We start from the raw sequence: 21450 nt of genomic DNA on the forward strand, positions 1-21450 counted from the left end.
TGCAGGAGCAGCGGAGTGGGGGTGAACTCGCCTGAACAGGCTCAGCGGTTCTAATCCTTCTGTTCCTGATCATCTTGGTCCATGTAGTCCTGGCCTTAGTTCCGGTACTTCTTTGTCAGGCCCTCAAGATGTATTGGGTCTTCTGGTTATAGTTCCATTGGCCTTGGTTTCCCTAGCCCTCCTGCCCTATCCTACTCCTACTAGTTCTCCTGGTGTACCTGGTTTGCTTATTCTACTTATTCTTGTCCATCTGACCATGGGCCCCTCTATCATGGTCCTTCTAGAAATTGACCTTTTGGGTCTGGTCTTCCTCATCCTTCTAGTTCCCATGTTGTGGGTCAGCCTGGTTCATGTAGAATGCGTCACCCTAGTATAGAATCCCCCTGAGTCTGTCAGGTTTAGGTTTTAAAGTCTTTATTTCGATAATAAAATCATAAAAGACAACATTTAAAAACACATAAAATTAGGACGACATAACAATATACCAATATACTGACATTTTACAACAACAGTAAACTTGTCCAAGTTTTAAGTTTTTTAACAATAACTAAATATATTTAAAAATAGTTATTAAACATCCAAGCAATACAAAGACAAACCTGACCAGATAGTTCTAAGAGTGTAGAAACAATGAATGAATTAAAACATTCTTAGTACGTTATACATTATCCTGTATTAAGAAAAGACAATGGTGAATTAATTGAAAAGCTGGAATTTGGTCTTGTTTTTATCTACTTTTTGCCCTAATGGCCCAAGCCCACCCTAAAAATTTCGCTACACTCACCACGAACACCTCTGAGGTGTTAGTTTTTAATACCCAAAGAGCCTCAGAGGACCTTCTGTAAGTGAGGCGTTGAAACAGAGGTTTTATCCATTTTCTTCGTGGTGCTAGGTAGGTTGGACAGGCAAATAAAAGGTGTCCCTCAGTTTCCCTGTGACCTGGGCACCAACAACAAAATTCCGTTGCTCCAGTAACCCAATTTTTTGTAAAGAAATTCAATGGCAAAGATCCCACACGAAACTGGTGATAAAGTGTCTTATCCAACGGCCTGGTGATGATATCCCAGTAGGTCTCGCGGGATGGATCCAACTTAATGGTCAGAAACCTTCCCGTTAGACTAGCAGAGCTGGAAGCAGTCACTAGGGATTGACGGACTGAGCCCCAATACAGTGCCTTAAATTCCTGTTTTGAGGGGAAAACATTGGTTCCCGGAGATACCCACAGCTGTTCCAGTCCAATTTCGACCAGAATGGTTTTAACAGTGCGTAGCCATGGAATTCTCCCGGAACCCCCAATTGACCTCACCTCAGCTAGTTCCTTAGCAAAAAGGGCGAGGTCGGGAGAGGTCCATATGCGCCTCCAGAGGGCCACCAGTCTGAACCTTGCCATCTCATTAATTGGGTTGCATCCCAGGTCCAGGCAGAGTGGTATAGATGGAGTAGATTGAGGTAGCCCTACCAAACTCCGCATGAACTTACACTGTATTTTAAACAAGCTGGAGAGATCCATGTGTCCCCAGAGATCTGCACCATACAAAATTGCAGCATTAATCTTTGAATCGTAAATCTTTAACGCTGGATTGACCCGTTTAGTGATCAATCTTTTTTGCTCACTCAAAAGGCAACCGGTTAGTCGGGCAAGTTTTAACTGTTGTACTCCTATCTGCTCTTTCCATCGTAAACGATGGTCCAGGGTGACCCCTAAATAAGTCATGGTCTCAACTTGTTCCAAGTTAACTCCACTCATACTTACAGAACTCCGCAAAAAATGACTCTTGGTAAGAACCATAAACTTGGTTTTACCCACATTTACCTTAAGGTCATTGATGGCACAGAACTCCTCGAAGCGGTCCAGGGCCAGCTGTAAACCACTACGGGTCTTAGAGAGGAGTAAAGTGTCATCGGCGAAGATGAGCATGGGGCACCTGTCCCTGCCAGAGAAGGGGCATCAGTGGGGGTAGCTGCAAAGAATTTAACTACTTGGTCAATAAATAACAGAAAGAGTGTGGGCGCCAAGACACACCCCTGACGGACTCCTCGAGTTACAGGAAAGCAGTCCGTCACCTGTCCTTGACCTCCCCACCTCACCCTTGCAAAGTTGTCCTCATGCATTTTAACAATTAGATCAAGTAGTTCCATGGGTAGTCCTAAATCTCTCAGAACACACCACAGTTTATCCCTCGGCACCAGGTCAAATGCCGACTTCAGATGAATGAACGCGGCAAAGATGGTTCCTCCGCCAAGCAGCACCACCTTCCAGTAGATTAGACAAAATCTAAACACCTGGTCGATGGTGCTCGTGCCAGATCTGAAGCCTGCTTGCATGGGAGACAAGATATCCTCCAGTTCCATCCAGCCTTGAACTCTGCCTAAAACCATCCGTGCAATAACCTTTTGAAGGGAGTCGATAAGACTAATCGGGCGATAATTGCCCGGGTTGGACCGGTCACCTTTTTTATAAATTGGGAGGATCTCGGCCCCCTTCCAAGACTTGGGAATTCTAGCCCCTTTTGCTATCGCATTTGCTATCTTGGTAATGTACGGCACCCAGAGATCGGGGTTGGCTTTGAACAAATCAGCAGGAATTAAGTCCATCCCTGGTGCTTTCCCCCGCTGGGTCAGGCCAAGGGCTAACTCCGCTTCATGTTCAGTGAAAATCAGTTCCTCCCCGTGGACAGGCATTATGAACACCCTACCTGATGTTGGGAGGGGTTCCAAATTCTCAACACTGAATTGGGCAGAGTAATGGTTCACCCAAACGTCAGGAGGTACGTGGTTTGTGGGAGTATAGGAGTCCGGGTCTCTGCCCCACTTTACAAGTTCCCAGAACTTAGTCTGGTTATTTGAAGTGGAGGCATCCAAGAGGTCAGACCAGTGCATATCTTCCCACTCTCGTTTTGCCTCCCACTGAATTTTCTTATACTGCACCCATGCTGCCTTAACATCACACATGATCCGGGACTTTACCGCTTTGACAAGATGGCTATAAGCCTCCCTACACTTCTTATTATACCATTTCTGGCGGGGGCCATGTGTTTTAACGGTTCCCTTAGGACATGGTAAAGATAGGAGGAGCTTAAGCTGGTCAAAACAACATTCGTGAGACTCAATTGTGCTTTCAGGACTAGGCCCCCCGGGATCGGCAGACATAAACTCATTTACCGTGTTAGAAACCACAATCTTAATACTTTCCAAGAGAGTCTCATCCCCCGCTAGCCTAGACCATTTTAACCTTCTTCGGAAGGTATCTGGTTCATTTAATCTATCCATACCCGGCAGCCTTAGTTTAAGCGACAACGGGTTATGGTCGCTTTCTGGGCGGGTACCACTTCCATATCTATCAGAAGTGGCCAGAATTCCACCTTTAACAAAAAATAATCTATGCGACTTTTCTTTAATCCATTATCAAAAGTATTATTGGCGCATAGATCGGATGTAGTGCGACCATTTGCGGCCCTTAACCCCCAAGTCAAACATAGAGCCATCCAGTTCAATGCAGCCTCAGTCCCTTTAACAATTTTATCAATGGACAAATCCGGGATATTCCAAGCTGCGTCCTCTGCGGACCCCCAGCTGTCCCCTGCAGCGTAAAGCGGCTCAAAGGTACAGTTCAGGTCTCCGGCTAGAACAAGAAAGTTATCTCTTCCCAATCCACCAAGGTACCTGTCCAATACATCGACAATACCAGGGGAGCGACCGCCCGGTAGGCCTCGTGCATAAATATTAATAATGATCAAGTCACGTTGGCCATCCTTACTCAATTTAATGCCCATAAGGTCTGGGTGTTCTACAGATATCTCAGACGGGTAGTAACCCAATGCCTGCTTCACCCAGATCACCAACCCCCCTGATGCCCACCCTTTGCTGCCCCTGATAGCTGGTTTAAAAAAATTAAGAAACCCAACCCTATGGATTGGATCTGGTGCCCAAGTTTCCTGGAGTAATACAACATCGAATATATCGCCAAATTCCAACCAATCCTCAGAGTGCAACCGTCCCTTGACCCCTGCCACATTCCATGAGACTACATTAATTGTTTCGAGTGGGGGTGCCACAATACATGGGGAAGGATGAGCCATTGTCAAATGTACAGCCGGGATCGCCAATTCACTCCCTTTTCCTGGCCTTCTCACCTTGTTGACATCCCTATCCAAACGTTCCACCCCCAACATGACCTCTGTCATATCCTCAACAGTTAATGCAGCATTCTCCTCCATTGCATGTGGCACTAAGCCCGCCTCTTCAGTATTCACAAGAGACGGGGCCCCCAACTTGGCTCAGCTACCACATTCCCACAGCCCTCAACAGTGTTAGTCTTCCTAATAGGTGGATGTAGTCAATCTATGGCCTCACAATCCGAAAGGGGCCCAAAACGATTGAAAAGTAAGGGATACTGCGGGGGGTAAGGTGTTCTGGCTGTAGGGTACCTCCTAACTGGGAGTCTCATGGGTGTGGAGCCAGAAGGAAAATTACAATATCTCTGAGGATAAAAATAAGCAAGCCCCAGAGTTTGTAAATCCCCCAATCTGGCAAACCTGGCTTCCCTTCGAATAGTATCCACCACCCAGGGATCCTTAAATGATATTAGTATGCAATCGCCCTCTAAATCTTTGGTACCATGACCCCCCCAATCAACTCTCCTCACAAATAGGATTTCTGCAAAAGATGAAGGTGGTAGGGGGCGATTTTTATTCAGCCAAAATGCCATTTTATTACGTAAGTCCCCATGTGTTTCCTTAATGCCCTCCTTTAGCGGGGCTACCCCTGTTAACACTATTGTGTGTTGAGTTGCTTCAGGGGGTAAATCTGTGCGGGGAAAAGCATGCTTATTTAATTTCCCCACAGTTGGGGTATTGGTGTTATGGCGATTAACTGTCTGCCCTGTGAGCGTCTGTGATGAAGTACTAGGGGCGGATTTTACACGGTCATCCAACCGTGCTACTTGCGTTCGATCTGAATTGGATTTGGCAGTAACCTTCTTGGGTGCCTGTGACAAAGTATCTACAGCTACAATGCTGGGTTTATCCCTAGGTCTCCCCCCCCCACTATTGGTTTATTTACATCTACCCCTGTTATTACAGGGATAGTGGCTTTTCCAGAGGGAACATTTTTCGTACGTTTTATTTTGTTCACTGGGGAGATAAAATCCCCTCCCACTGGAGTGGGGACAGTTAGCTTTTGTAGTAGGCCCAAATTTGTACTTACTACAGACTCCAGAGCATCTAATTTAACGGTCATCAACCTGGATCGCTCCAGGACGGGAAGTAGGAGGGTTTTAATCATAGTCTCCATTTTTACCAATAGGATTTCGTCACTATTAAGGCAGGTTGGGCAGGGATTAGATGAGCCCAAGGGTATAAAGGAGGGGCATAGCACATTGGGGAATACCGAGGGTAATTGGAGTGCGATGGGCTGCTCAAAGTCAGAAGCACCAGGACTAGATGGATCATTTAACTTGGGCAACTTTTGGTCTCTCCCCCCTGGTGGCTCATATCCATTTTCCTCTTGCGGGGTACCGGTCCCAAGGGATCAACCTCTACTGATAGTTTCAAATCGGGATTATTGGTTGAGTGCAGACTTTCTGAACTAGTATCATTATCCCCGCTAGACTGAGTGTCGTCGAGGGTCGGGTCATCATCCACCAGAGAATCTGAAGGGCCCACCCCCTCTCCCTCTGTATGGACTAATGCCTCAGTGGTAACAGAATGTAAACTATTATATGATGCTTGAGCGACAGGGCTGGTTATTGTTGCCAACCCACCCAACGAGGAACGCTTACCATTAACTAAATCTAAGGAGAGTCTTTTCTCTGCCATTGCTATCTCCTTTTCCAATATCCCAGTTGCTCGGGTGATAAAGGCATCGAGTGGTCCAGAAACTACTCCCTTAGTTGTTTGCAGTTGGACTGTACGATCTTTACCTGACCTTAAAGGCATGTTAATATGGACTAGGGCTAACTGTACCTGTATTATGCCACACACAGTTTTAACAACGGATGCTTTAGCAACACTGGGGCCCACACAATAAAGAGATAGAAAAATAAATACGTTATTTGCCAAGGAGTATGGGCCAACCCAACCTTGTCCGACCACGGACGGCCAGAGACGGTCCTGCCCTTGTCCCGGGCTTCTCCCGGCGCACTCCCGCGCGCTCCCGCGCAGCGGGTGCACTGAATACCTTTGAAGCTACTGTGAGTTGAGTGCTGGGCGGGTGGGCGGGGCCAGCAGGGAGAGCAGCCCAGGTGTGCTCAATGGGCCTCGCAGGGACTCCTGGTTGCTGGAGTCCCTGCCTCGATGCTCGCAGCCCTGTCGGCAATTCCACATAGCCCCAGTCCTTGCAGGGAACAGCCCCTCGCTGTCAGCAGCTCCGGATGGACGCGGCACGCTGCGGGACCCGCGAAGCGGGACCGGCGAGGCGCTGAGGGTCCCGGAAGGTAGAAGATCAGTAGCAGCAAATGGTGAGTCCCAGCAGAAAGACAGCAGCAAGTTTGCGGTTTACAGGGTCCCACAAGAGCAACTCTGAGCCCGCTTTTCACTCCGTGGGCGGGTGGGCGGGGCCAGCAGGGAGAGCAGCCCAGGTGTGCTCAATGGGCCTCGCAGGGACTCCTGGTTGCTGGAGTCCCTGCCTCGATGCTCGCAGCCCAGTCGGCAATTCCACACAGCCCCAGTCCTTGCAGGGAACAGCCCCTCGCTGTCAGCAGCTCCGGATGGATGCGGCACGCTGCGGGACCGCGAAGCGGGTCCGGCGAGGCGCTGAGGGTCCCGGAAGGTAGAAGATCAGTAGCAGCAAATGGTGAGTCCCAGCAGAAAGACAGCAGCAAGTTCGCGGTTTACAGGGTCCCACAAGAGCAACTCTGAGCCCGCTTTTCACTCCGTGGGCGGGTGGGCGGGGCCAGCAGGGAGAGCAGCCCGGGTGTGCTCAATGGGCCTCGCAGGGACTCCTGGTTGCTGGAGTCCCTGCCTCGATGCTCGCAGCCCTGTCGGCAATTCCACACAGCCCCAGTCCTTGCAGGGAACAGCCCCTCGCTGTCAGCAGCTCCGGATGGACGCGGCACGCTGCGGGACCCGCGAAGCGGGTCCGGCGAGGCGCTGAGGGTCCCGGAAGGTAGAAGATCAGTAGCAGCAAATGGTGAGTCCCAGCAGAAAGACAGCAGCAAGTTCGCAGTTTACAGGGTCCCCTGTCTGTCACTCCTTGACCTTCTGATCCTCATCCCACTAGACATAAACTTCCACATCCTTTAGAACCCCATGGTTATTCTGATGTAGGTCCTGCTAGCCCTAGTCCCTGCTCATTGCGGTCCTCCTGGTCCTGGATCTTTTTCTTCTTGCCCCTTTATCCTTCTTAATCTGATGTCTGTTGTCTTGCCCTCTTGTCTCTGGCGCTTTTCCCCATTGGTCTTGTGGTTCTGGTCCTCTTTGGGTCTGTTACTCCTGCCCTGGTTGTTGTCGTTCCTCTGGTCCTGGCCGATGCACATAGGCCCTCATAGATCCTCCTGTTCCACATCCTCCTGGCTCTCCTGATTCTTCTTGCCCTTGTCCTGGTACACCTAGTTCTGTTTTTCAGTGTCCTTTACCTCATCGTCTATTTGTTCTTGGTTCACTCTGACATTGAAAACTGTGGTCCTCAAAGATTAGGTCTCTGTGGGTCTGGTTCTTATTGACCTGGTCCTCATGGATCTGATCATCCTAGCCCTCCTAGTAGTCCTCCTCTTGGCTTCTATTTATCTACTTTTCATCCTACTCCTCCCACTTCCTTCCCCAGCCCCCCTCCACAATGGCTTTAGTCAGGTATCGCCTCTAAGCCTGTCACACAGATGTGTGTGTTTTTTGGCTTCCAGATTTTTTTTGCTGAGACAGCACTTTTAAGTTCAGAAATGAGGGCTCACTAGAGACAGGACCTTGCCCATTTAAACACTGCTTAACATGTTAAAGATCAAAACTACTATTCTCAAGATGCATTGTGCCGGTGACAAAAATGTTAGTGTTGCTGAAGGGACCACTCATGGATCACTCATGGAATTGGACCAATAAGCACCAATGCTCTAAACCTACTCGGCTGTGTGATTGCATGAAATATCTTGTTTATTCACAGGCAATAGCGTAAACTCTTCCTGTGAATTACTCAGATGCATTACTTACCTGTCTTCTGCTTTCACTTCCCCATTCCAGAGAAGCCCTATTACAGTGTCTCACTCAATTTACCTCCTGCGAGTGCCCCAACTACTATGCCCCCAAACACCAATTACTTACATGTTTCTCCCTCTGGGGCCCAGCTACCACCTATCTGTCATCATTCCCTGTTTGCTGCTCCTGTTGACTGCTACTGTACTGCCAGATTTGAAATAGTAAGCAAGCACAATACCCCTTAAACAGAAGCCTAAAGCTAGCACGTGGCCTTCCATTAGAAGCCCAAAAAGAGCCCAACCGCCACAAATCATCAAAAGGAGCATCATGAACATTAAAAGAACAATGTATTCTCATGAGCGATAAAACATTTATGTAACATGCTTTAAAACCATACTTTGATTTCTACATGCCTTATTTGAATATTAAAATACCATAAACTAATAGATTTTAAATTTTTTCATCTGTAAACAACATAGCTTAATTCATGCACATACCTTTTATCAAACCATTATGCATGGTATATATACTTACTTTCAAATGCTTCACACATGTTGTATCCCCATTACAAGATGACCACCACACTACCATTGGCTGGAATCCCTTTTTTCTATAAGGCCGGCTAAATAAAGACCTTTTTCACATTATTTATCCGGCCGCTGGTCAAATGATACATCATCTGTACTATTTAGTCTATGGCTGGCTAAACAGCAGAGATTATGTACTATTTTTCCAGCCACTGAGTAAATAGCAAAGATTTTGTACTATTGGGCTGATTTCTGGGTAAATAGACACTTCCCTTTGCTTCTCTTAAAAGTCTGGAAACATGTAGCCATCGGAAACGAGCATGATGACACCAGAGCTAAACTCAACAACTGCCTTACTGAGATGGCAAACTGGATGTCCGCGCACTGTTTAAAACTTAATGCGGAAAAATCTGAAATCTTGCTCCTAGGCGGAGCCAATCACATATGGGACACATCCTGGTGGCCCTACTCTCTGGGCGCGGTGCCAGCACCAAAGCAGTGCATCAATAACCTGGGCATCATCATTGATAACACTGTATCAATGAAAGACCACGTGCGGATCTTGTGCGGTAGAAGTTTGGCTACCTTGAAGCTCTTAAAAAGGCTATTTCCATGGATCCCACTGGAAAGCAGGAGGACCATTACACAGGCACTGCTTGTTAGCAGGCTGGACTACGGAAATGCACTCTTTGTTGGCATGCCAGACTATCTTTTTAAACACATACAGGTCATACAGAATGCAACAGCCAGACTAGTGTGCAAGGAGGGCAGATACAGCTCTGCGACAAAATGTCTGAAGCAACTTCACTGGCTGCCCATGTGCCAAAGAGCGTGCTTCAAACTTCTAGGACATGCTCATAGGGCACTCTGTCACACAGGCCCTAAGATCCACCAGAACAAAATCAAATTCTATCTTCCACCCAGATGCCTAAGGTCACGCTCCCTAGCATTAGCTGAGATCAAAAGACTCAGCAAGAGCAGGACAGGTGGACGCACTTCCTCACACCTTGCAGCAGTTTATTGGAATGAGCTCCCGTTGGAGTTATGACTAACCGAAGAACACATAGCGTTCAGGAAGAAACTCAAGACACATTTATTTCCCTAGCACTGCCGTCTGCCCTCATTTAAAATAATCTGTCTCATCACTCCTCAGCTTCAACCAGCGCCGTGATATCCCAGTGGGATGAATGTTGCGCTTCACAAATAAATAAATAAAATAAATAGGTAGGCAGATGATGCTTACAGAATTGCACCACCGTAGAGGATTTCCACGTTTATTTCCTAACATTTTGCCCAAAATCAGAAGCACACTGTGGCACAGAATCCAGCAGAGCATCACAGCCCTCCAGGAGTGGCCTAAAGACCATTAGGATTAGGGTTGTACCATTCTCCTTGTGACAAAGGACTTCTGCAAGTATTATCAGGACTGTTATTGGTCAATGGCCATGGGTTGGCTAGACCCATTCCACCTCTTTGCTTGAAGCCTCCTCTGAGCAGTATTTCATTGTCTTAAATCTGGCCTTTTAACTGTGAAAGCAAGGTTGTTTTTATTTTAGACTTCCGGACTTAACCTCGGCTATGGCATGGCTGTTTCCTTGCTTATATTACAGGGTTTGCCTCAAATGTGAGCAGATAATGTGTTCTCTGTAGCTCTCATATGGGATTTGATTTTCACTTTTGGCCTTTTGTGCACAAAAACGGCTGATCTTCAACAAAGTAAAATGATTCTGATTTATTTGCACAAAATGGTTTCCATGTGAATGGGTGAACATGAGTATGTATTTTGGGGGTCTCGAATTGCCCAGAAGACCAAAAGAACAACTATCCAGACCATTGCAGATTTTTTAATGCAGATTCATATAGCGCAAACTGGACCCGAAGGTATTGGAGCGCTTTACATAAGCACCAGTTACGTTACACAAGGACACATTCAGGCACGGCGAGATTAAATGATTTGCCCAAAATCATAGGATGTGAATGCAAACCAGAGGCTCAAACCTTGGTTTCCAGCACCAAAGTTGACGATCTAGCCGTCGGACCACATCCTGTCCCTTAGCTACTCACATTCACATGGACATCAAAGTCTTTGCTTGTCAGGGTTTGTCAATGAGTTGAACATTTTAACTTCCAGATGTTAAGACCAAAGAAATATATCATTATTACTTTAATTGTCAAACATCTTTCTCAAAAAGCCAATCACTGTTGTGGGATGTGTGGGGATATGATATGCTCTCTTCCAATATACAAGTGTATTTGAAATAAAATCTTATTGACTTGTATACACATTATTGCAGCAACTTTCACCTACAAATTTTTTATATCTTATCTATATACAGTAAGTGGAAATATTAATGGCAACAAAAACATATTTTATTGCAGAGGCAGCTTTGATGAACCCACTTGTAAGTTCTGTGTCGGCTGCGTTATGGAGGCGTTTGATTATTTGCATCCTATGGGTATTATTTACAGAGACTTAAAACCAGAGAACCTATTGCTTGATGCTGGAGGTTACATAAAACTGGTAAGGTTGGCTTTCTATGTGGGCTTCTTCCTCCTCAAATGTATTTAGTTCTTCAATGATGTTCCCTTTTCTCTCTCGCTCTCCCCCTCTCTCTCACATACACACCCAAACAAACACACACATGACTGCTAGCAGGAACTGGAACAAAACATTGACATCTGCTCATACATTCCTCATTGAAATTTAAAACACAGAAAGAGCAGAAATGCCTGAATTATATGAACTATGAAAATGATAGTTGCAGATAGTACTCGTGTATAAGAATGGCAGATCAACATTAAAAGTAGCAATAGATTTGTGTTTAATTGAAGTATCTGTAAATCACAAAACTGGTCAATAATGCTGACCTGAGCAAAGAGTAATTCAATGTACAATTTTACATGAATTTGTTACTTACCACAGACATTTGAAATTGCTTTGATTTTGCCTGCCATTAAATTGCGCAGGTACGTCAATGTATATAAGTTTAAAGGGTTAAAGTAACAGATGTGATTGAATTTGTATCGCACACTAATAGTGCCTTGTGAGATCCCTCCTTTTGAATAATAACGATGCATGCATTAAATTGACAAATTCACTCCTTTGTATGTATTTTAGGGGTTTCTCCATAATATGTGTATTTTCACCTGTGTATCCTATGACAAGGACAGATGCATTCCACCAGGAATTATAAAACAACTTAGAAACCTTCTTCGAAGAGGTTGTTGTTTGTCTGTATGCAAAATAAATGAATGCATTTATAATAATAAACTTTTGAATATGAACTGGAAAATGATATACGGTTATTTGCATCTTTGTGTCAATCCGATATTAGCCTTTTGATCAACTGGTCTTGCATTGGCATTATTCACTTGAAAGAGGCCTGATTGAGAGTGGGGAATTAAATAATGATTCCTCCCGAACAGGTGTTTCACTGAGATCCGAATTCCAAGTTATGTGGTAAATCACATTTTCCTTGACAGATTTAGCCAGGTCAAATCTATTAAAATAAATTGCTAAAAAAAAATTGCAGAATAGTCCAATATATGGGAAATTGGTAGAATAAATACTGATTCTTCATTAATTCCTCAGTTTTCTCGAACAAAGGGGGTCATTATGATGGCAGACGGACCTGAGTCCTTCCGCCACCATAGAGTAGGAGGGACCGTCCGCAGGGGCTGCGGCGGTCCCTCCGTGCAGATTAGGATGTGACCGCCACCCTGGCGGTCACATCCTCAATCTTTAACATTGCGGCGGGTGCAGCTTCAAGCTGCACCCGCCGCAATGTTAAAAATGCATGCACGGCATTTGCGTGCACAAAGCAGCAGGCACCGCGCGGTGCCTGCCGCTTTGTCCACGCAAATGCAGGGGGGTACCATAGGTACCCCCCATGTGCACCCCCCACACCCCTTCACCAAGGGGGCCCGCAACGGGCCCCCGAAGTCAATGTCTGTATTCTTTTCCACGGCGGAAAAGCCGCCGTGGAAAAGCATATGTTTTCCGCTATCCTAATATGCCTGGCGGTGTCTGATAGACACCGCCAGCCATGTTAGAGCTTTTCCGCCGTGGTCGGAAGGCGACCGCGGCGAAAAGCTGCGGACCTATTTTGAGACCCACCGCCATCCTAATATGGCGGTGGGTCTTTTGTGCCTCCACAGCGGTTTTCCCGCATTCTCCGGGCCGGCGGTGGCTTCCGCAGTCCCGGAGGATGCGGGAAAACCGCGATCCTAATTGAGCCCCTAGTCCGAATAGGAGGTTCATACAGAGCTTGGAAAATTTCTCACCCCAGGGTAATCATTTTTATCGTGTACAGTAAATACTGCACCCTTTTGCCATGACATGTGACATTGTAGCCAGAATACAAAACCAACTCAACCTCCTTCTGAACATTTGTCTCTTACTTACAGAAGAATCTATTGGCAAGTAGATTCTCCTCCATTTCCCAGTAAATGCTTCTAAATGTCATTAATTTACAAGTGCTAATGGTAGAGAAATGTAGATCAAAAATATTTAACAATCTCCAATGCTGCAGGCAACGCCCATATTTTATTGTGTAGATTATACAATTTACTATAAATTTGTTTTGCCACCTCAGTTTGGACCCAGCAATATACAAATCAGTCTTGACCTTACTCCACATGTGAACAGTGTTAAATCATCGAGTTCCTCATTCTGACCATGCTATTTAAGAAACAAGCAACATGATACCATATTCTAACATCAGGCAGCATCTGTAGATGCAGCAAAGCAGGCCTAGCTGGTCTGCATTTCCAATCCAACAAATCATTTGCACATACGAGAATAGAAAGGGCATACAAAAACAAAATGCATAGTGTCTTGAAGGGATATACATCGCATAATCAGGGAACATTGTCTACCTCATTATCCCACACCGTGGGTACTCGAAACAAATAGTGTATGAAATTAATCCTAAAACAGGTTAACAAAAACGAATGGGTATTAGACATCCCATATTTAAGATATGGTTCTATAAAAAAAAGTAGCATGAACCAAAACATAAGATTTAACAGAAAGCATGAGCAAAGCGCTAGGTTCCTTTTCGTCTGCCTTCAATGTCTATAAGGCTTTCGTGACCCAAGCTTTGTCCCTCTTGGCAACAGATTGTGGATTGTTTAACAAATCTGTGCATAGTAGTTTGAGTTTGCAGAAATATAATTGAACCACAGGTTTTCTCTTGGCATGACCTATGCTCTTACAATCTTTAATAGTCAATCGGTTAAGCTCCAGTTTGTTCTTGAATCAAACAGATACCCATAAAGTCAAGACATTATAAGTAACCACCCTCAGGACAGTGAAAGCAAATGCTTTAGGAATCTGTTCTCTGTTATTTTTTTTACTTGCAACAGATTACCATATAACCATAAAGTCAAGAACATTAGAAGTAGCCACACTACAGGACAGTGAAAGCAAATGCTTTAGGAATCTGTTCTCTGTTATTTTTTTACTTGCAACAGATTACCATATAACCATAAAGTCAAGAACATAAGAAGTAGCCACACTATAGGGCAGTGAAAGCAAATGCTTTAGGAATCTGTTCTCTGTTATTTTTTTACTTGCAACAGATTACCATATAACCATGAGACGATGACTACCTAAGGAGCTAACACAGCTGCAAGATACATCAACGCATAATTCATAACTTCATCTAGCAATAGTAGCCGATAACCGAGAAATGACTACTGAATGAGCTAACACAGCTGGAAGACACATCAATGCATAGCACATAACACTATCTAGCAAAAAAAAAAAAAAAAAAATGGCAGATAACAATATAGATAGGGCAGGCATAAACGCACATGCCATAAAATATCCACCAGGCCTATCCAAAGCAGCGGCCAAAAAGTTTAAGCATGATATATTGAGGAAAAAACCGGACATTTTGATCTCTGACCCCTCGTTTAACCCGAACAAAGGCACGATCGTCAATGACCTAATATTCTTCACCAGAAGAACGGCTATTTGGCGGACGGTCATCACAGAAAAGCTCAACATAAAAAAGACTAACAATATTCCACATGGCATAAAACTAACGATCATACCATCAACAAGACTTAGAGCAGACCTCTGTATAACGTTATACAAAAACGGTATAGTGCTTATACAAGCAGCCAGTGAAGAATTAGAGAAATTTGACATGATTTTCCCCATCTTAAAACAATGGGTAGAGAGCCCAAGAGATCAACGACAGCCACGGACCACACAAGCAGATACCCAAGTCGCCATCCACCTTAACACCACAGGCCGCACACTGCCGTCACAACCTCAAGAATCACAGCACCAACCGCTAAGAGAAGACACAGAAAGTAAGCTACCCAGAGAACCACAACAGCCTCAGCAACCAACGCCACCAAGAAACACAACGGTGACAGGAGACAGCTTGGACGGAAAGGATACGGAGAACACAGAAACACAGACACTAGTGGCTAATAACACGCGGGCACAAACACAGAACAAAGAAACTTCGATCTCACAACATGCAACAACACCAGGAGAATTGGAGAAGAGGGAAGAGAGACTGGATGAAGAGTATATGAAGAAAAAAGATCTAACCAGAATACCGGGTATGATTGAGTTGCAGCATAAGGATAGGGAAGACTCAACGGGACGGCTCACACAGAAGGTGACATCGCCTGGTAACAGCACACTAAGCAGGAAGATAACCACAAGTGATTTGGAAAATGACACCCTCACAGCGATCACTCCTGCCGCCCTCCCAGCGAACTCCCCATACACAAGACAAAGACCAGCTGGGAACACACAAAAGGTCTGCCAACAATCAGAGAGAGAAAGATCACACGAATCAATTAAGGAATCGCACCTCCTAGATAATAAAGGAATGGAGGGGAATCATATCAACTCAAACCCTGAATATCAAACTGAGAGGATGACCACAAAAATCTCACCACATGCGAGGGAAACGAGAAAAGGAACGGAGCTGAAAGACATCAACACAAACTCTGAAGACCAAACTGATAAGACGACTAATGACTGTATAACACACCGTACCCGGAGAGACATCCAAAGAATAAAAACACAAATTGACACTATGGCACAAGACATCCAAGGTGCATTAAAAACAATGGTAGAGATACTAGAAATGGCGGCAAGCACACACTCCAAAGTGGAACACATCCAAGAAGTAATGCCAAAGTCTCTAGGAAAAACAGAGGAGAGGGCCATGTCATTAACAGAAAGGCACAACCGACCAAACAGAAACTCTAGTCTCATAACAGAAGAAGAAACCCTTCCTCTACTCCAGACGTACGAGTCCACAGAATATTTGAGGGGGGAGGAAATTAAGATTGTGCCGATCGACAATAATAGAACATCAAGACATAAGACCAGAAAACCAAACCTTAACAACCTACAGCAAGTCCAGCGATCCAACATCCAGCTAGAGCGGAACCCGAGCATTACAAGAAATCCTCTGAAAGGCCTACTGCTCAACTGTCGATCCGCTGTTAAACACTCCTCAGACATCGCGGCACTTATCATTAATGAAGAAATTGACATAGCAATCCTAACAGAAACATGGCTTTCGGATTCATCCTCTCCTTGCATGGACCTGTTAGTGCCCCCACAATATAACATACTGAGATTGGATAGACTGAAAAAGACAGGAGGCGGGATAGCATGCATCCACCGAACTGACATTGAAATTAAACAAATTCAATCAGATCCTATGGAATCCTGTGAATACCTAGCTATTAATATAAAATCGACAGACAATCAAAGATGCACCCTGCATGCCCTGTATCATCCCCCAGGAAATAATGCGGCTTTCATAGACCAGTTAATGGAGATTATCATGGATAACTCTAACAATCAAGCTAACAACATATTCCTGGGCGATTTCAACCTACACTGGGAAGACTCGAAGGACAAACAGATCAACACGATTAAAGACTTTATGACTGAGCTAAATCTCACTCAAGCCTGTACACAACCAACACATTCCAAAGGTGCAACACTAGACTGGATAATAGCAAGAAAAAAGAACATAGTGATCCACTCAATTGCGCCATGCGACTGGTCGGATCACCATGCAATAATCTTCCAAATACCAAAATTGAAAAGGAACAATATCTCACAGCCCATCAAAAGCAAAAAGTGGACTCGCGACACAAAAGATTTGAACATCGAACGGTTAGTGGAAAATTGTGAGAAAGAGCTGAAGCCACCTAACAAACTGCGGAATGTGAATGAACTAACAGAGCATTACACGACGACAGTAACAAACATAGTTAACAACACCATGCCACTCAAGCTGAAGAGAACCTCAGAAAAGGACAAAAACCCATGGTTTAATGGTACATTGAATGAGGAGAGAAGGAAATTAAGAATGGCCGAAAGAAAATGGAGAGAACATCCTGCAACACCAGAACTGAAATCACTCAGAAAAATCAGAAACGAATACAACAAAATGATCCTCAGATCCAAAAAAGAATATATTAGGTCAGAATTGGACAATGCAAAAAATAGACCTAGAAAACTATTTGAAATTTTAAAGCAACAATCCAACAAATTAGCAAAATCGGACCTAGAAGCTACTAAAACCCAGTTAAGTTGTCAGGAATTCTCTACTTTTTTCAACGAAAAGGCAAATAAGTTGGAAACAGAGCTCAAGACAACAGCGGACCAACTGAACAACCAACCGCTCCAACTGAACAAAAAACTACACTCTCTGAACAAGACCACACTGTCAACTGACCAAGTGGAAGCAAAAAACAAAGCACATTGGGACACCTTCAAGCTCTATGATCAGAATACCATAGCCAGGACACTAGCAGATATCAAACCAAACAACCACTATAATGATCCACTCCCCGCCAAATGAATACAAAAAATAAACCACATCATCATCCCTATATGGACAAGAATAATAAACGCCTCCCTATCTCAAGGGATATTGCCATACTGTCTAAAAACAGGCCAAGTGGTCCCCATCATCAAGAAACCAACAGCGGATCCGGCAGACCCCAATAATTTCCGCCCAGTCACTAATATTCCAATTCTGGCCAAACTAATCGAGAAATGCGTACAAAACCAACTGAGCCAACACATCGCTAATTACATGCTATTGGACGACTGCCAATCTGGATTCAGAACAGGTCACAGCACGGAAACTGAGATCCTACCTATAGTTGATGACGCAGTGCAGGCCCTGGACCGCAATAAGACATGTCTTCTAGTACTTCTTGACTTATCATCAGCATTTGACACTGTAAATCATGTAAAGCTATTAGTCAGACTTCACAACAGGATGGGAATGTCGGGAAAGGTGCTAAAATGGTTTGAATCCTTTCTTCAGAACAGAACACAAAAATTCTGGGTCAACCAGACACTATCCACATCAAATCCAAACTCGATCGGAGTTCCTCAAGGCTCGACACTATCTCCATCACTCTTTAACCTTTATGTCGAACCTCTGACTGAAATCCTATGAGACACAAACATATCCTATCATATGTATGCGGACGACACACAAGTGTATATCAAGGTTGAATCCCTGGAGGACATCAAGCAACTAAATGAGGCATTACAAAATGACACTAAGATGGCTAACCAGCAACCACCTGAAGCTCAATGCACAAAAAACGGAATTCCTTTTGATCTCTCCTCCGAAGAGCCACCCGGAGGTAGAAGAATGGACCAGACTGATCACAGCTTTAAACTGCACCCCTACGCTAGTGGAATCGGCAAAATCATTGGGAATCACATTAGATAAAAATCTAGACATGAAAGCACACATCAATTCAATGGCAAAAAATGCCCGCTTTCATCTGAATTACTTAAGGAAGATGAAACCTTTCATCTCATCAGCAGATCTCAAACTGGCAATTCAATCACTAGTTATTTCAAGAATTGAATACGGATGTACAACCTTAGCAGGTCTACCGAAAATTTCCACGGCACCTCTGAAAGCATGCCTCAATGCAGCAGCAAGGCTCATTACCGGATCAAGGAAATTCAACCACATCTCCCCACATCTAAAAGCGTTAAACTGGCTACCATACGAAGCCAGAATCCATTTCAAGATGGCATGTGTCACCCACAAAGCACTACATTACAAAACACCAAGGTATCTGGCCCAGAAGATCGAACTGTCGGGAGGAGTCAGACCAACAAGGAGCGCCAATGCGCTGATACTGAAACCACCCATCTTCCGAAAAAAGAAAACATACGATAGAGCCTTCTCAGGGGCAGTACCCAGAATATGGAATTCACTCCCTCCAAATATCAGGAAAATGACTAACACGACAGCATTCAAAAAGGAAACTAAGATCTTCTTAATGAGTAAATTCCTTACATAGCCAGGAGATGACCTTCAATGACACTGCGTGCTAAACTTCTCCCTACGGTCTTAGAAAAGAAGAAAGTGAGAGTCGCCAGCTAGTTGGGAACTAGCCTCAAGAGACATAGGGACCCAAAACCGAGAAGAAGTATATACAAACAAAGAAAAATGCCTGAACTATCCAAAGGAATACAATGATCAATTAGAATAGAAGAGCAGTAGACGCTAACTGAAAGTACTTATAATGTGTAAACTGATGTCAAATACTAAACTATACTAGAAAATGCTACGATATGTCCCTGATAGACCTATACAGATCCTACCTCACAGCAATGTATACGTTATTGAACTTGGATTGAACTTTCATCTGACCTTCGTCTATCTACCTCATAGCAGCGGGATATGCTACCATATAGCTACATATTTACCTACCTCACTAACTATATAACAATTTATATGTATAAAGTGCGAATTATATACCTCATGTATAGGTCATTGTGTATCAATTGCGAATTATATACCTCATGTATAGGTCATTGTGAAGCGCTCTGATACCCAAGGGTCACGTTCGCGCTATATAAAACTCTCTAAATAAAATAAATAATAAAATAACCATAAAGTCAAGAACATTAGAAGTAGCCACACTACAGGACAGTGAAAGCAAATGCTTTAGGAATCTGTTCTCTGTTATTTTTTTACTTGCAACAGATTACCATATAACCATAAAGTCAAGAACATTAGAAGTAGCCACACTATAGGGCATTGAAAGCAAATGCTTTAGGAATCTGTTCTCTGTTATTTTTTACTTGCAACAGATTAGAATATGAATGAATGAAATGGGCGCACGAAGGTTATAACAAGATATTTAGCCTGGTAAATCTTTTAGGTACTGCAACAATTCTTCTCTCTGTCCTCCCCCCTACCCAATCCTTTGTCTCTTCTCTCTGCCCTCCCCCCATCACATCGTGTGTCTGACCATGTCCCACCCCAATTTCCCCCTCGCTCCGGCTGATCCTGCACTCTCCAGACATGGCCCCAACTCATGGAACATCTCATACCCGTCTAATCTTTCTAAAAATGCCAAGAAGAATTTCAAACATAAACTCCCGATTCGGAACCCTGAAACTTTAATATTTTCACAGCCTGTCCTCTCCAATGAAAACAAACTTTATTTTCTTCTCCAAACGCCCCTCTAAATGGAAAAACATGTTCCTTCTCCACCTTACAATCTCGAAATCAGTCAAAAGTCCATATGGATTCAAATTCTCAACATCACCATCCCCTTCCTTTCTCTGAGAAATTGACATTTCCATATTTAAAACTGGTAACATACTCATTCAAGCATCCGAATTCCACCTCAACATTTTCGATAATCATTTCAGTTCCTTGTCCTACCAACTCTCCCAACTAGCTCTTAACCCTCCATTACTCCAACTGCCTGACGCCCAACTTCTCTCCACCCCTGTACAGACCCTCCTCTCGGCGTCACCTCTCTTAACACCTCTAACGTGGCCCCAATCCTCGCTGATCCTCCCCTCCCTACTCCCCTAAGCACTCTGGATCTCCCCCTCCCGTTCCATCGACTGCTACCCTCCTTCTCCCTCCATCCTCCCTGACTCTCCCCCTTACTCTTTCCAGAGTCACCTGCCCTTTCCTGGGCCCTTGCAGAGACTATCCCCTTTGTCTAATCCTTCTCAGCCCCCTTACACTCAGATCATCAATCCGTCACCGCCCCCTTCCACCCAGACCATCAATCCTTCCCCTCCTGCACCTACCTCCTTCCCGGTCTCTCCCCTTAACTCTCTACCTATGGTCTTACCCACTCAGAGGACCCTGCCGGTACGCTCCTCTTTGCCAAATCCCTCTTCTCCCCTCCCACTCTGACATTAACTCACCTCCTGCCCTTACCACCTTCCCTGACTCTACCCTCAATTCTCTACCTATTGTCTTGCACCTTGTGGGGTCACCCCTCGCACTCTCCGCTATATCCTACACCTTATCCTCCCCTCTTTCCTCCGAGAGACTGCCCCTGACCATTCCATAAGATCCAAATCTCCCACTATCACCTCCCATACTCACACACCTCCCCCTAGAACACCGCCTGTAGGACTGCCCGAATCCCACCCTAACACCTCCCTTACACACATATCTCCCACGGAAACTCCTCTTATAGGATTAACTTCCCCGGTCCACACAATCCCTTCCTCGTCCCCTCCGCCCCTCCCTTCTGCTTTCCTCACCAATCTTATTGCTCAGTCTCTTGTCAACATTGAATCCAAACTCTCTGCTATGACTATTGAACTAACTAGACTTAGAGAGGATTTCAACTCCCTCAATGCTAAGAACTTCCCCAACCACACTGAAACCTCTTGCTCTTGTGCCCATAACTTCTCCCAACATACTCTTTGGCTGACTACACCCCTTAGCAGTCGAACATATAGATCGGTCAGCTACCAATCCACTTCTGACTTAATCAACCTCTGT

The 21450-nt window shown here is 44.7% G+C and overlaps 1 protein-coding gene across 2 annotated transcripts in view; it reads left to right on the plus strand.

The window, feature by feature from the left end:
* The window catches only part of PRKG2 (protein kinase cGMP-dependent 2), a 1208151-nt gene that overhangs the window by 934915 nt on the left and 251786 nt on the right, over positions 1-21450 (plus strand). For both annotated transcript variants that reach the window (XM_078677576.1, XM_078677575.1), the window contains exon 14: positions 11030-11171. In XM_078677576.1, coding sequence (XP_078533702.1) covers positions 11030-11171 — 142 coding nt within the window. The remainder of the gene's footprint in view (positions 1-11029; positions 11172-21450) is intronic.

The sequence above is a fragment of the Lissotriton helveticus genome, chromosome 2_1 (genome assembly GCF_964261635.1).
Source record: "Lissotriton helveticus chromosome 2_1, aLisHel1.1, whole genome shotgun sequence".
In the NCBI taxonomy this organism is placed as follows: domain Eukaryota; kingdom Metazoa; phylum Chordata; class Amphibia; order Caudata; family Salamandridae; genus Lissotriton; species Lissotriton helveticus.